This window comes from Eriocheir sinensis, chromosome 25 (assembly GCF_024679095.1).
Source record: "Eriocheir sinensis breed Jianghai 21 chromosome 25, ASM2467909v1, whole genome shotgun sequence".
Classification (NCBI taxonomy): domain Eukaryota; kingdom Metazoa; phylum Arthropoda; class Malacostraca; order Decapoda; family Varunidae; genus Eriocheir; species Eriocheir sinensis.
This window is the reverse complement of record NC_066533.1, coordinates 10,160,481-10,176,934: the sequence shown is the minus strand read 5'-3', so window position 1 is coordinate 10,176,934 and position 16,454 is coordinate 10,160,481. Positions and strand designations below refer to the sequence as shown.

At 42.1% G+C, this 16,454-nt stretch overlaps 2 protein-coding genes across 4 annotated transcripts; both read right to left on the bottom strand.

Annotated features, from left to right (window-relative positions):
- Positions 1–121: 121 nt before the first annotated feature.
- On the bottom strand, positions 122–8,284 carry LOC127003340 (uncharacterized). 3 transcript variants are annotated; one of them, XM_050869853.1, is made up of 9 exons: positions 8,077–8,284; positions 7,609–7,843; positions 6,604–6,800; positions 6,062–6,200; positions 5,481–5,614; positions 4,444–4,621; positions 4,094–4,244; positions 3,722–3,885; positions 122–604 (listed from the first exon to the last, which is right to left on the bottom strand). In XM_050869853.1, the coding sequence occupies exons 3-9, from the start codon at positions 6,798–6,800 to the stop codon at positions 158–160; spliced, it is 1,410 nt and encodes a 469-aa protein (XP_050725810.1). In that variant the 5' UTR covers positions 7,609–7,843; positions 8,077–8,284; the 3' UTR covers positions 122–157. The 3 variants fall into 3 exon arrangements, with proteins under 3 accessions (XP_050725810.1, XP_050725811.1, XP_050725812.1); XM_050869855.1 differs by lacking the exon at positions 122–604 and adding an exon at positions 1,625–3,170; XM_050869854.1 differs by lacking the exon at positions 7,609–7,843.
- A 365-nt stretch (positions 8,285–8,649) lies between these two features.
- On the bottom strand, positions 8,650–16,155 carry LOC127003337 (polyadenylate-binding protein 4-like). The gene is made up of 4 exons (XM_050869851.1): positions 15,935–16,155; positions 13,277–13,384; positions 11,050–11,346; positions 8,650–10,836 (listed from the first exon to the last, which is right to left on the bottom strand). The coding sequence occupies exons 2-4, from the start codon at positions 13,364–13,366 to the stop codon at positions 9,274–9,276; spliced, it is 1,950 nt and encodes a 649-aa protein (XP_050725808.1). The 5' UTR covers positions 13,367–13,384; positions 15,935–16,155; the 3' UTR covers positions 8,650–9,273.
- Positions 16,156–16,454: the final 299 nt, after the last annotated feature.

Here is a 16,454-nt window from a genome sequence, read left to right as displayed (position 1 = left end):
GGTCACAAAATGAAGATGATAATAATGAAGCTGCCCCCTTTTTGTTGCCTCTTACCACTCACTGTGGAACATGTTATCAGGGTGAAATATTATAACTGCCAATTACAAATTAATTTATTAGGTTTGTGAGACGAGCAAGAAAGTGGCATTTGATCTCTCATATTCCAAGCCTCTGCCTGAGCATCCTGAAAACAAGAAGGAAAACCCTGGGAAAATCCTGCCACAAGATATTCACTGATCCCCTCGCCACAAGCCACACCAGCTCCCACGTAGTGTTGACTTCCATTCCACCTCGCCACTCCCTCACACGCCCATCACCTTCCAAACTGTACCGCTGCTGCTTAAATCTAAGGATTGAGAATACAAGCCTATAGATGATTATCTTATAGATCCAAATGTAATGTGGTGCCAAAGGAGGTAAGTGGGCCAAGGTTGCCAACTCATCCACGTACTGCCGCATGCCCTCAACACCCAGAGAGTGCTTGCGTTGTACCTGGCCACCAGAGCGTCTCAGATGCTGCACAGCACCTGTATGCTCTGCAGCCATTGCCTGGCTGGTTACTGCTGTGGCGCCTCCTGTCAGCACTGCCAGGAAGAACCTCACCTGTGCCAAGGGTTTTGTTGAGCACCAGTCTCCAGAATGGGGATAAATGCTTTCTCGTTGCAGTGATTACTTATTATGATTGTTACTAAAACTACCTTGTGGCCATATGATTATGAATTTAACATATGAAAATAAGGATTATGGAGTGTTCATTCACATTTTGCATAACTGATATCTAAAGTATTTCCCAATATTCTACTTTGCAAAATGCAATCTGAATAATTGATAAAATTCAACTGTTTAGGTGGGCATAGCTTGATTAATTGTTCACTTATGTTTTCCTATTCTTAGTTAAATAACTAAATTATTTTTTGTAGCTGTGTTGTTTAGATATCAAGAAAACTGTATTTGAGATCATCTCTGAATATGCAATTAGGGTTATCAGTTATAAATGTATAAACTTGGATGAATATTTATCTCTTCTGGCCAACAATGGAATAAAAGATATCTGCTATATGCATGCAACTTTGCTTAATCCGAGTTAATAAAAAAATAAAAAATGTGAGTAAGCATTGCAAGTTTAGGTCAAACAAACAAAACAAAGTATGAAAGCAAAGTTTGAACTTTGTTTAAATTAAAAATCATTGGGGAAAGTTATACAAATTTTAGCAGTGCTGTAACAACTACTAAGAAGCAAAACTTGTTGCAATGGTATAGTCTTATATATGAAAACTCAACTAAAGCTCACAAATAGGTAACTCAATGATCAATAAAAAGCATTCACTTATAATTATCTCTTGTTCCCACGTGCAAAGCATCACACATATCAAAGCCAGTGTCAGCCACATGAAGCATTTCTCTCGGCAGGACAATACTCACACCAGAAGAAAGCAAAGCACTCTTGAGGATCAAACACAAACTAGCCAAGAAAAACAATATTTTGCAGGCACTGCAAAGAAACAGAACACACAGAGGGCACGTGTACCTGGGACAGTAAGCAGCCCACACATGCAAGCCTTTCCAATTCAAGCATGGCTCTAGATAATGAGCCAGAAGTAGGATGAAAAGTACCTTCTGAAGGATTTAAGAAATTTCCTTTTATTTGTCCTATAGATTTCCACAGTACTGAGAAAAAAATAATGCTTTTGACCTGTATAAGATAGATAAATATAGTAGGATACATCTTACTCTGTAAATGCACCTAACACTCATAATAGAGGAACCCCTGCCACTCAGACTAGAGGAACTCAGAGTAAAGGCACAGTTAATATCAGCTAAACTATCATATATATTTCTTACATTCTCACCTAATTGCTCAAATAACAGATGCCCTTTTTTTCAACCAACATGATGCATACACTTAGCCTAAAAAAGCTTCTTAAAACCCTTTATGTTCTGGGCCCCAGCGGGACAAGACAAGCTGCCAATTTTGGAGTGATAATCACCAGCCCTTACTTATAAAAAGTCAACTAGCACTGTCTTGTCATTCTATTAACTATCTCTTGTTTAGGGCCTTTCATTGACATACTGAGTGATCTACCTGTATTCACACCTTTGTTTACTAAAAAAAAGATATCTGACATGTGAAATACATCAGCGTGTATTTCAATCACAGATGATGGCAGGATTGTAGACTAATCAATGATAAAAGGTGTTGAAATATTGATAGACATCTACTGTAATGAATAAGATTAATACCACTCCTGAATTACTGAAAGCACTTGGTTAGTAGAAATATGCACATGACATTAGTAAAAAGTATAGTACAATATTTACATATATACAAATAACTAAGCAATAATAACATACTCTAGCCATTCCCAAAGCTTCTATTTAATACTTCATGAATACAAATAAATTAACCAACTTTTATATTTAAAACTATCCGATCTTCCTTCACTAAAGCTAACTATGATTTCCTTGAGCAAATATCCTACAATGTATAATCATTTTTACTAATAACCCTGGCATATGTTCCCATTTGATGATGATGATGGTGATGACTGACTATCTTTAGCTTTCTTAGACCTTACAATGTACATACTTGTCAGATTTCCCTTGAGAGTGCTAGGTCTAGTTGCACTATGCTAGCAACCACTTGGAATTTTGCTGGGTCTCAAATCTGATCAATGATCCCCACACTAAGGCAAAGAGGTCACACAGGTGGGTCAACAGGTTAAGGTCTCATCACAGATTAGAGTCTTTTTGTTACTCAACTGCTAACAAAACAAAGTCAGCAGTCATAAGGCCACACCAGACTCGAGTGTTACAATGTTCAGAAAACTATTTAATTACATGATAAATTCAACACTCTTCATTTCAGATGCTGGAATGTATCTGGGCCAGTTATTTTGAAACTCATGTTTTTATAATACATGAGCTCCTTTTTACGATGTTGTGACACAAAATCATAAAGATTCTCATTATACGGAGGCAGAGGTGGAATACCGGCCAACGCAGCCAAGTCATTATTGTAATTCCACTGTTTCTTTCCTAATTTGTGAAAATGCCTAGTTGCTTGACCCTTATTCCAGTGATCAGCAAAAGCTGCTTGAATGCTTTGCTCCATTGTTGTCTTGTTGGGTAAAGCAATATCTTGTTTTACAGTCTTGATGAAATACTGCACCTATAAAAAAATTTAAACAAAGGCTGTTGATGCTGTAACATAACATTTCTTTAAAGTATTGTATGAACCTCTAATGCTCCATAAAACTTCACATGCTGTAAGGGTTAATTTGTGGTGAAAAACATTTTTTATATAAAAAGGATCACGGCTAAACCTCATTTTCAGGTTGATGCAAGTACAACAAATGGCTGACTCCTTTAAAGGCTGAATATGTACATTGGATGAACACTGTTAAGACCAAAAGAGACAAGAAACATGATGCTGCTATTTGGAAAAAAAAAAAAAAAAAACAAAACAAAAAATCCCCTTAATTTGTTTGACAGGCTTGAAAGCAAAACAGGCACAGGAACTACATTTTCCATCAGAATAACAGCAGTTATTGATTAATAAAGCAAGTGGTGAGATAAGTTTTGGTTAGTCTAGCACGAACCCACGTGAAAACAGAAAACTTGAATGACTTGCATATACCTGTAACACCCCCAGCCAGTACCCATATCTCTACCCTGACTTCCATAACACCACAGTACATGATGCAACTTTGCTCAACATACCTGGATGTCAAAGAGAGGGAAGGGGACAATCTGGGAGGGAATTCCAATGAAGGCCATGGTGGGGTGGTTAACGTTGATGATATGTTTGTACAGTGGCTTGACAATGCTGTCTTCCACAGTCACTCCACACTTCTCCGAGAGGAATGGGAATGTATACTCATACCCTGAGGATGAAATAAGGTAAACATAATCTGCTTCAGTACAGCACTTACTAATCCTCTGACTTATATCAATCTTTCCTTCATATTCATGTTTAGGGTGGGACTTGTTCCCTATCTAGCATACCCATCTATACTGTGCCTTTTATTATGCAAGTAATCTATAATTTTCACATAATGCCAGTAACATCAGACAACAGCCATCACTGCCTACCTGTACAGTACATTAAGACATCAGCCTCGGCTCGAGACCCATCACCAAAGATGAAGCCATTCTCATGTGCTGCCACAATCCCTCGCGTCTGTCGAACATTGGCTGGCAACTCCGAAGGAATTTGGATGGGGTGGTTATGAGAGAGGATGACCTGGAAAGCAAATTTTGACCCTGAGGCAAGGGATCCTTTTTTTTTCTTCATATAACTACCAGATGGGCATATGATCATCCAATCGATAGAGTAATTCCAATTTTTCACCTGATGCCACCAGTTGATAGATTGATTAGTCAAGTCGGCTAATCAAACAGACAGATGATTCATGTATATAGTTTTGTGTTGAGACAATTACCTCCTTGGCCACAGCAGCCACCTCAAGTGAGATATCCAAGCCAGACGGTCCAGCACCCAGCATCACCACCCTCTCCCCCTTGAAAGGCTCAGGCTCCCGGTAATCATGGCTATGAGTCTGACGTCCATGGAACTTTTCAATATCCTTTATTGATGGGATCTTTGGCACAGAGTAATGGCTGGAACAGGAGAACATTGGGGTAAATAAATAATTCAGTAGGCCCTTAGTACCTGTGAAGACTGAATCTAAAAGCCCCAGTGGATACTAAAATCAGTGATGCGCTATTCCCAAATAAGCTACATATATCATCTCATCACTAAATTAAACTTAGATTTCTTATAATATTTAAAATAGGTGGATTTTTGAGACAGTCATTCTCGTAAAGAAAATTAGCTAACATCATATTCCACTCCTACGCTCATCTAATGAACACCAAAATTATTATAATATCTGTCCTTTTTTCTTTACATGGATAACTTTAAATCGAGTGCACTCTCAGTCAACTGATTTCCGCAATACCCCTTCCCTCCATTACTGCGCCACTAACTGAGAAAACACCTACCACTCACTCCCACCGTAGTAACCAAAATAATACAGTGCCTCAAAGATGTATATTTAGTGATGCTTTAACCCCTTGACTGCAGATTTCCTACAAGAAGACATCACCAAGCTACAGGAGTGGAACAAAAAGTGGCTGCTACAATTCAATGGAAAAAATGTAAAGTCCTGCACCTTGGGAGGGGATATCCAGCATACCAATACCACATGGGAAACACTCCACTATCCAACACAGAGGCAGAGAAAGACCTGGGAGTAAAATTTATGTTACCAGGCTACCAGTAAAAGCCAAATCCGTGCCATTCGCAGCGGACGGGTTAAAGCTGATGAAGCATATACTATTAGGCCTACCAACCGATTATAGTTTTTGGTGGCAAAAAAGTCTAATTGGTAGTGAAATTAGAGAAATTGGGTCAGGAGAACAGGTCTGTATCTACGCATCACTTCATTCACATGCTTCCTCTTCCACACTCACTCACCCATTGCACACAAAGATGGCATCACAGACAGTGGTGGTGGTGGTGGAGTCCTCAAGGTCCTTCACAGTAACACTCCAGCTTGTGGGTTCCTCGTCTTGTTCCACTGGTTTCACCTCCTCCACGTTACACCCAAACTGGATGGATGGCCATAACAAAACCACATAGTAGAGGAATGGCACTGGTGTTAAATCATGACTAAAGCAATAGGCTATAGGTACTTGATGAGGATAAATGTAAGCTGGTGCAAACAAAACAACATTAACCAACAGTGGCTACACAATACTACAGGCAATGGGTGATAAAGAGGATCTAAGGATTGAGTCATCTCTTACTGGAGTACAATGCTGGGAAGACAAAAATCCTTTACTTAAATACCATCAAACTTGTCCCAATGAATAATTTTATCACTTCAATGCTCCCCTTGTAAATTGTGCAGATCAAGCCTGGTCTTCATACTTCAGAGGGCAAATTGGGGAGGCCATTCATTCTCCTTTTCCCACAATTGTGCTTCTTAAGTCTTTTGTGTATAATTAAAGCTTTCACGACCTGGAAATCATTCTTAATAAACAGCTAAGCGTTACCTTGATGTACTGGTGCAGTTCATAGTGCTTGGCATAGTCCTCCAGGTAACCGAGGACGTCAGTGTGGTGGAGGAAGGATTCTTCCTGCTCTGGGAAGGGAAAGTCGGGGAACTGCATCACCTCCTTGGGCAAGTTGGTTCTGGGAGAAGATAAAGTCAGGTTAGGCTTCCTTCCTTCCTCACATAAAGAGATGGCGGCCATGATAATTATGGTGCATTGTGCATGGAGAACCAAGTATGTATATATCTCACACAGCTCACGGATTATCTAATTTGGAGCGGTTTCCTACATGAGAGAGGAAGGGACAACTAGAACCCACATTCTCCTGATGTGCCAGCCATAAAATTTAAAATAAACATGAAATAAAATAAAAACATAAATTAGTATCATGAGTGGCATGACAGGAAATGTATACATGACAGTTAAGGATTGGCATCCCTTAAAAACAAAATATTCATTCTCCCCAGCAATGGTCGGACCCGAAGATGGTCAACCAATGATGTTACAAGGGACAGAAGTTTCCTGCTGAGACCATCACTCACTTAAGGTTCTTGTACATGCTGGAGAAGATTGGCAGGCCATGTTCATCCTTTCCCACCTGTGGCGTGTACACCCAGGTGCCTCCCACCTTGGCTGCCTTCTCCCACACAACAGGTGTCATGCCAGGTGTGGCAGAGATGTGGTGGGCAGCACAGAGCCCAGCCGCCCCCGCTCCAATAACTCCCACTACCTTCATCATCTGTGGGAGAAAACAACAGTCTTAAAGTTTTTTGAAGTTTTTGGATTGTCTCCTGAAAAAGATAGAATAAAGCAGGGTTAGGATTCATTCTAACTCCCTCTAACTTTTGACAAGCTGATAAACAGACAGATGGATCAAATGACATTACAGGAGGATTTAGATAAGAAGGAAAAATGGGATGATGAATGGCTTCTCAAGTTCCACCATGAGAAATGCAAATAATACATGCATATAGAAAAAGAAATGGACTTGCAGAAAACTTATGATATTTGCTTGACTCCATTGTATGAAGTGACAAGCAAGAATTACAGTTATCATTGGTGACAAAATGAAATTTGAACATATTTTACAAAAGGTTAATAAGGCCAATTCAGTGATAGGAATCATCTAACTAACTAACGAACTATATCTAACCTAACCTATCCTGACCCCTCCCCATGGCTGCCAAAATGCAATGTGTTAAATCACTCTTAAACACTTTACATCAATATTTTGAAGTTTCTCTAATTTTCTGAAAGCTGATAGTTACTGCGCTGCATTCAGAGAAATAAAATACAATACATAACGTCAGCATTAAACTCGCATGAGAAAGCTACCTTTATTTCCATATTGGCCACCATCAATAAATATCAAAAGGCCCATCATTTTCAGGGAGGAATTGAATAAGCTCACATCAGACATCATTGCAGTGAACAGTAACTACCATGACACAGTCCAAGCATCATGCAGGGAGAGTAAACAGGGGGAAGGGGTTACAGGGGAAGGCAGCAACCATTAAGCAGGAGTGGCAAAGTTCACCATAACTCACCTACGTGCCACACAAGGCCAGGCAATCACACTGCTCAGCAACAGACAGGCGGCCACACTGTCTGGGTACGGGGCGGGCTGGGCATCTTATTAGCTACACACACACACACACACACAGGTTATCAGACTGTCATCATGATATCTATGAATGTACCCTTTCGTAACAGTCTCCCAAGGAACATTAGTACAAAGTGAAGGTATACACTGACTAAGTCTCATCTATGGCCAATGTGAGGCTGAAACAGACAGAGAAAAAAAGGAGAGTAAAGTTAATACTTAACCTTATCTACCTCCCATTACTATTTTCAAGGCCACAGAGAAGATTAACCGGGTTTTCAATGGTGTTTTTTCCCGTTCATGGTGTAGAAGTCATGTATAACTATCACGAGGCTCACAAAGCAGTCCATGTAAATCAAAGGAACATCTACGAGGGGCTTTACATAAGGGTGAGGAGGGGCAACAAGCTTACGGTGACAGTTGCATCATCATGAAGGTGGCGCCTCGGAGGTCACGTGTCCAACCCTCGCCCTGACTGCCTTCCATATGGACTCCTCACTTTCCTTTTTATTTCCCCTCTGCCATTGCCTCCTTTGAAGAGTCCTTTCACGTTGCCAATCAGCTGTTGCTCCTGTTGTGTTTGTGCTGCTTTCCACGCTGGCCGCCAGATGCCCTTCTCACCGGGGACAGCTGCTGCTCTTTATTTATTATCCATATTTGGTTACTTATCCTGATCCTACCAAGAGTTTTAGGTGCCCACGGTACAAGGAGTAGAGATATCCCTGGACTCCCATTTTCTACACTTACGCCTCTCCACGCCCGTCATGACCACGAATAAATTACAACACTGGGTCTTCAGCCAGTACTATTTTTGGTGATGGCAGGACCAAGGAATTTCAGGCCGATAACATCCCTCTACACTGTTCCGTTTATTGCCCATCAGTCTCCTCATTCAGGATTCTCACTTGTTCCTCCCACTTTGTACACAGCATATCTTCCTACTTTCTGTAACTATAGTAACACCATTAGGTTAATAATTCAAGTGTTAGGTTATAGAAACAGAAGTTTATTGTTGCCAATATCCTCTTCATATATTCTCACGCTTACAAAATTTTTTTAAACATTTTACTGATGGAACTGTTATGGGATTTTTCGCCCGTTGGAAGGGCATTTTCAGTTTTTATAAAAGGTTTTACATTTTATTTCATTTGTTGTTTTACACATTTTACTATGTTTAATACTTATTGGCAGGTCGGAACCGTCTCAACTAGAAACTTTTATTCCCTACTAACATCCTTGGTTGACCATGTTCAGACTTGCCACAATTGCATTATAATGAACGTAAAGGTTACATTATAAGCAGCTGTAATGTTACGCATCTTAAGGTTTTTTATATTTTACGATTTTTTTTAGATTTTTTGTATATTGACACCTACTTGACAGACTGTTCACGTGGTTGTGGTCGAACCTAAATTATGCCTCTTCTATTGGAGTCAGAACTGCATAAAAAATTATGGCCTGTTAAACATCATGACCTTAGAAATGAAACCCATAAAATAAAACTGATACTCCAATAACAGGGCACAAAAAAGAAACTAAACAAGGAGAGTGCAGCTTGAAAAACAGTGAGTGGAGGAGATGGCTGCTGCTGTTGCTGGTAATAGTCACTCTACATGTCATCCTTCTTCTGGGCAGCCACGGCCACAGCCACCACCTGTTGCTTGGCCTGGTGGGCCTGGAGCACAGCCACAGCCTCCTCCACCTTGGCCTTGAGAGAGTTGCGGTCCTCCAGCATGTGGAGCAGATCAGAGTTGTCAATCTCAAGCAGCATGCCGGTAATCTTGCCAGCCAGCTCGGGGTAGATCTCCCTGATGAGAGGGAAGAGACGTTCCCCAAGCATCTGTTTCTGCTCCTGGGGCATGGCTGAGGCCAGCATGGAGGGAGTGAGTGGCTCCTGGCCCTGAATGTGCACTGCTGGCTGAGCCACTGGGGCAACCGAGGCTGCTGCTGCCGGGCCACCGCCAGACACTGCTGGGGGATTGCGCATGTTGTTGGTGTACTTGTAGTTAGAAGCCCGAGCAGCGTTTGACAGGGCAGCGGGTGGTGGGACTCCCCCAGCACTGGGTGCCACAGGCCGGGCAGCCTGTAGCAGGTTGGGGATCTGTTGCTGCTGGGCAGCTGCGGCAGCAGCAGTGGCCATGGGACGGACATTGCGGGGTCCACCAGGCTGAGCCTGTCGTGGTGCAGACCTGAATGGTGCTGCCTGCATGGGGAAGGCTGTGGTGGCCTGGGCCCCGGCACGCACCTGGGCAGCAGGCTGAGCAGGCCAGCGAGGAGTGGCCCTGATCTGGGTCATCTGTGGTGTGTAGAAGCGCTGGGCCTGGGGCATGGTGGGCATGAAATAGCTTGTGCCACCTGGCTGGAACATCTGCCCCATCTGTTGCATGCGCATGCCAGCCACTCGCTGCATGTACTGCGATGCAAGGTGGGCCTTCCTGTCCTCACGGCGCTGAGCAAGAGCCACATACAGTGGCTTGCTCACCAGAATGCGGCCATTCATTTCTGTCACAGCCCTTGTGGCTTCCTCCGGAGTGGAGAAACATACAAACCCAAAGCCTTTGGATCGCCCATCTTCAGTCATGACCTTGGCACTGGTGATTGTACCATAGTTGGAGAACTCCTTCCGAAGCCTCTCGTCATCAATTGTGTCATCAAGATTCTTGATGTAAAGGTTGACCCCTTGGTACCTGTTCATCCTTTCGATCTTCATCATCTCGAACTTCTTCTTGAGTTCAGCTTGACGTTCTCCTCTCTTCTGAGCCCGTCCAACATATATTTGTTTGCCATTCATCTCCTTGCCATTAAGGTCATCGCAGGCCTTCTCGGCTGCTTCTGGCTCATCAAAGGCAACAAAGCCAAATCCTTTTGACTTCCCATCGTCTGTGCACATGACACGATGGCTTGTGATCTTTCCAAACTTTGAGAAAATTTCATAGAGCTTTTCATCATCCAAATCATCACCAAAGTTCTTGACATACACATTGGTAAACCTCTTGGCCTTCTCACCCAACTCCTTTTCTCGCTCTGCTCTTGGAATGAATTTACCTACATATACTTTCTTGCCGTTGAGCAACATGCCATTCACTTTCTGGATGGCATTTCTGGCAGCTTCCTCAGTCTCGAAATGGACAAAGCCATAGCCTTTGGAGTTTCCAGATTCATCCGTGGCAACCTAGAAAGAAAAATATTTATGGTAAGTATAAACTAGTCAATACTGAAATTCTTGAATATTTCATATTTGTTAGGGGAATTTATTTGAAATTTAGGAATAGTAACTTGCAGATACAAAGCCACTAGGTGAAACGGACCACAGAATTCCTAATATAAAAGGTTATTCAAACACAAACCACACTGCATATAAACATAAGCACTGATCACTACTCACCTTACAACTCAAAATGTTTCCAAAGGCCGAGAATGTATCGTACATAGCCTTGTTGTCGATGGACTTGTCCAAGTTCTTAATGAAGACGTTGCCAACGCCGGACTTTCGAAGAGAGGGGTCACGCTGGGACCACATGATACGAATGGGTCTGCCTTTCATTACATCAAAATTCATGGTGTCAAGGGCACGCTCAGCATCTGCTGGCTGCTGGAAGTTGACATATGCATAGCCCAGAGAGCGACGGGTAATCATGTCTCTGCACACACGGATGGAGAGCACCGGGCCAGCTGTCGAGAACTGGAAATAAAAGAATAATAAATATCACATCCTTCAAACTTCAGGATATATAACCTAAATTCTTTGTTATTTTCCTATCATACTGTATAACATCAAGAAATGGAAAACTAACTAGATTTGGCTGGGTATTAGGAATTTGAATTGGAAGCAAATACAGCTAAGCAATGCACCCATTATCCAGAAGTAATTCAAAACCATCAGGATTTACATGCATTCCAAACTACACATCGCTCCTTTTGGAATCCCATATCCATACTTCCCGACCCATTACTGGCACACTGTTATCCAAGACACTAATAACAACTGAAGGGCCTAACCTACAAGTACAACATTGATTTGCTGGTAACTGATGGCCCAGCACATAATGCAGCACCCACTTAATCCTTATATTTCTAAGAATTTTAACAAAGCAAATACCCACAATATCACATAACTACTATAATTCTTGTTGTCTGACCATGAGACTGAGGACACGGCACTTTTGGTACTGTACCAGAAACGGCTAAAAAATTTATCAGACATTTATTCATGGGATATCTCCATTGTCTGTGCCAAGTATATATTTTTTCAGCTGGCCATTTAGTAGAACTATAATGTTCTGATAGTTTTGAGTAACATTTCAGAGGAAGGAAGTGTCTGGATGCATCTTTGATTGCATTCCCAATATACATGGTGCACCTCAGATTTTGCTTTTACAAGCAACAGAGCATTCACTGCTACCACCTCACCCTTGCCCTCTCATTGTAAAAGTCATTTAAAAGCAGTATGTCCAGTCACATAAATAGTGATGTTTAGGAACGAATTAACCTGAGAACGTCGGCAGACCCTTTTTAGGGCTTTCACGAGTCGTGGCTGTGGTACGGTGGACCATAAATAGGGCTCGCCATAAAACACCCAATTCGAGCTAATAGTAGGCGGTGGCGACATAGCGCAACCCACCATGAATGCCCGAGGTCACTGTGGTGGGCGAGTGATCTTGAGGTGGGCTTTTTTGTCATAGGTGGTGCTGTAATGTCATGGCATACTCAATTAGCCATCCATACAGTAATCACTTGTCAAATTCTCCATAGTAGACAACAAGCGACTCTCGGCTAGATGCCATGCATCACTACTGTTTATTTTGTAACAAACACTACCCAAAAATAATGGATGTTTTTAATGGCTTTATGGTTATGAGAGGAGTACTCTGATGTACGTTCCATGCTCTTTTTTAGTCTCAAAATGCAATGTGATTTTGTCGTTTCTCAGCCACTTCTCGGCTTTCCCATAGCCGAAGCCCACAGGTTAAAGACAGTGGGGTATAACTACGTGAACACGGAAAGCTTCCCAGGTATATATATATATCTATATATCTATCTATCTATCTATCTATATCTATATATATATATATATTTTTTTTACTTGCAGCTGCCTTGTATAGGCCAACTGGCCTCTTGCAGACTCCTTAGGCCCATCCACATGATCAAGCAGTGCCCTCGAGCACAGGCGAGTGGTCTGCCCGTTGACGGGCTTACCGCTTGTGCCTGCTGAAAAACTCGCTCGTGCCCACTAGCTAGTAGTTTTTCAGCGGGCACAAGCGGTAAGCCTGTCAACGGGCAGACCGCTTGCCTGTGCTCGATTGTGTGGACGGGCCTTTGTTCTTAAATCCCCCTGTATGAAAAACTTTTCACCTCATTCATTTATATACTTATATTTCAAAATTCAAATTTATTAACATGATACTAAATATAAATAAATAAAAAAAAGGTTCTTCCTTGTGAATGATTACATATGTAATTACACTTTTTTGGACGGTGGGGGTGGGAGGGAGAAAATCCATACCAAATCAGATAGAAGGCTGGGTTGTTGAACACTAATAGAGGTTGTTGAACACTAATAGATCAGCAAAATTGTTTATAAATAAAACTTCCATTCTAAAACAAAGACACACCTTCTCGAACAGCATGGCCTCTGTACAGTCAGCATGCAGATCTCCAACATAGAGTGAAGCAAGGGGATAGCTGGGTCCACTGGGATTCATCTTGCAGCCAAGTCACACCTGAAATGACAACCAAGTATATACTATTAATTTTCTCATTACTAAGCAGGCATAAAAGGTAATAAATACTTAATAATAGACTCCAAAATGCACCAGATCATAAAAAAAAGTCCTTCCACAATTGGGCTTTTTTTTTTTTTCACAGGCAGGGTCCTGATAGTCCCAGCCCGCAGGCAAGTGTTTATAGTGGCGCCATCTTGTGCAACGTTCCACAAAAAGTCCAGCCATTCTGAGCCACAACAATCAATGGGACCATGTTGATAATTTGGTGGAAATTTAATGTCCGTATCTTTAGGTAGGCCTGGAACCTAAATTAACTCGCATGGGGATAGCATATAAAAAACAAATTAGTAGCTTAACCCAAACAATGGTAACAGCCCAACTTGAGTATTAACCCAAGTGCTGTAGTGCTTCTGCAAGACTTTACTTGGCCTGCATAGAGGCATACTGGTTATTTAGCAATACGTTATTTCAGACAAAAAAAGTATATATATATGGGTAAGGTATGCTGCTCAATCAAGTAATTGTAATTAATCCCATAAAGCAGCTAGGAAAAAGCTCAAGTGCATCCAATTCGTTACTATCCTTTCTACATTTGTAGAGCAACAAGTTACTACCATATGTTATGTTAGTTTACATATACATCCCAAGCTGCACAGTAGATCTGGGATTCCAGACAGCAATGCTATTATAGTTTTAAACCAGGTACTCACAGCCATCTGAAAAATGCTTTTAACCCCATTTCCAAAGATGTTTTATAGTAGAAACTACAAGGAAAAGTTTTACCCATAAATGATTCACCTACTTCTGCAATAAATTGGTCATGTTTGCTGAATAATCCTCGAGGTACCCCTGTATGAGAGGTAGCTCCCTTTGTAACGTTTAAAGCATACACTATTAGCCCTGCATCACATGGGATGTTCATCTCCATACCATCGGCCCTTTGGGCTATGGTAATCAAGAACCCAATTACCTACAGATACAAGGCCAGTGCAATATCGGTTACTACAGCTTACCTTGCCCTGGTTTCCCCAGCAACCCATTTATTGATCAACCAGAATGGAATAAAATTAACAGCTGGGTGTCCTGCACGAAGACTGCCCAGGTCAGGATACAATCCCAGGCCCGCAGATTCTTAGTCAGGCACGCTAATAACTGCACCAAAGAGGCAACCAAGCTCCCTTGCCTCTTGGCTATCACTAGGCAAGTAGATTTCCTACATGGAAAACTATCACCTTAGTGAACATAAATCTAACATTCCCAATTAATATATTACCAGCTGTTCATCCTTCCTTTCGAGTTGGTTGACATATGGGTACCTGGGTAAACATGGGGAAGGCAAACGTGGTAGCCCAGATGTCACACTGGCCCTGGTTACACCAGAGTAATAGGTTCATACCCACCACAGTCTAAAAGGGTCAATGCAACCAAGATGAGCAACACAGCTATGCACAGGTACTGTATGCTGCAATTTTACAAAATATTACAAGTAAATGCTACTATCCACCAAAAAATATTGGAAAATTATTCAATCAGAAAAAAAAAAGGAAGCAACACCTAACCTAATCTAATGTAAACTAACCTTATACCCTAACCTTGAGGTAGCCCGGTCGACCTCCACACCAACCCAACTAACCACTCAAGCCATACTATAAAAATCCCAACCGAAGGCAGCGTAGGTGGTGACCTTCCACCACCGTCAACACTCCACGTGCACGCACCCACAGCTGAACTACACCACTGCCATCTACCTGCCAAATTAACAAAATAACACCTCGCTGCAAATGAGATGCCGCACATAAGGACACGCAATAGCTGGGGCATGGAAAAAACCCGCCCCTGCACACACCACATGCCCGCACCCGCCACCCACACTGCTTCAAGCGGGAAAACCCCAACCACCAACTGCACCACGCAACCTCCTTACTCATCCTTTCCCACTTTACCAGACCCTTTCCAGCCCTCACATTCCTTCCTATGGTCTTCCTGAAGGCTTCCAAGGTTTTCTGAGAGGTTTAAACTTTGATAGAAAATTACTATAGCAGCAGAAGACTACCCCACCAAACAACCTTATTCCTCATCCCTCCCGGCCTTCCCCAACCCTTTCCAGCACTCACACTCTTTCCTATGGTCTTCCTGGAGCCTTAAATATTTACTGGGAGGGTTAAAGGTTAGTAAATATATGGCGAAAGATTAGCAGTTGGTTATGAAGGATGCGATATATCAGTGTTAATAAACCCAATCTTCATTCAAGCCTCCTGACCCCTCACAGCCACACCCACGTGACCCTGACCCAGCACGACCTTCAGCACAGGTCACGTCGGTCAGCACTCAATGGGTCACGTTTCCCTTTCGGTCTGTGTTCGTCCTTGAGACCATCCGCCATGACACCCCGATCGAGCCCCCCAGTGGGCCATATGGCGGCCACCGCGGAGAATGTATTAGTGAGCCACACGCATGCACACTTAAATTGAAAGCAGGAAACATGGAAAGGAGGATAAAGGCTATAAAGGAAGACCAAGAACAACAAAGACTGTCCACCATACTTACCAACGTCACACACAAACACTTCCTTGGATTTTTTTTAACTTCTGTTCCTAGAGCCGTTTGCAATTTTTATGGGGATTTTGTTATTTTATATTTTTTTTGTGATTTTTTTAGTTTTTTTGACAAAGATTATATCGAGTGGTGTGTGATACTAATAAAATTAGCGACACACAACCACACGTGAACAGACCCTACGTTAAATGTAATAGGGGTGAGCTCTCCGCCGCGGCAGCTATATATATAAGCTCGGACCGCGGCGCGTCCGTCTCCCTCCGCCAGTCGAAGTAGTGATGAGATAATCGTTCGCGAGAGACTACCTAACCACTCTTCCTGGGTTAAAAGGTCAAATTAACCTTAGGATATTTACGTATGTATTATTCCGACTTCATTTCTTGCTCATAAATGCTTCGGAGAGCCAATATAACGGATATTTGTTGTCATGTGAAAGTAGTGTTACTCCGCAAGAATCTCTCTCTCTGGAAACGATGCCAAATATCCCTTAATAGAAATTTTCCTCTGCTTT

Bases quoted from the DNA above. Each gene is read 5' to 3' on its own strand.
- LOC127003340 (XM_050869853.1), bottom strand. From the start codon at position 6,800: ATGATGAAGGTAGTGGGAGTTATTGGAGCGGGGGCGGCTGGGCTCTGT. The intron at 3,886-4,093 runs GTAGGCAGTGAT...TTTCATCCTCAG, and splicing joins TGTCTTAATGTACTGTACAG to GGTATGAGTATACATTCCCA. The intron at 605-3,721 runs GTATGTTGAGCA...CCCTTGGCACAG, and splicing joins TCCCTCTCTTTGACATCCAG to GTGAGGTTCTTCCTGGCAGT.
- LOC127003337 (XM_050869851.1), bottom strand. From the start codon at position 13,366: ATGAATCCCAGTGGACCCAGCTATCCCCTTGCTTCACTCTATGTTGGA. The intron at 11,347-13,276 runs GTGTGTCTTTGT...TTTTATTTCCAG, and splicing joins AGGCCATGCTGTTCGAGAAG to TTCTCGACAGCTGGCCCGGT. The intron at 10,837-11,049 runs GTGAGTAGTGAT...TTTTCTTTCTAG, and splicing joins GAAACATTTTGAGTTGTAAG to GTTGCCACGGATGAATCTGG.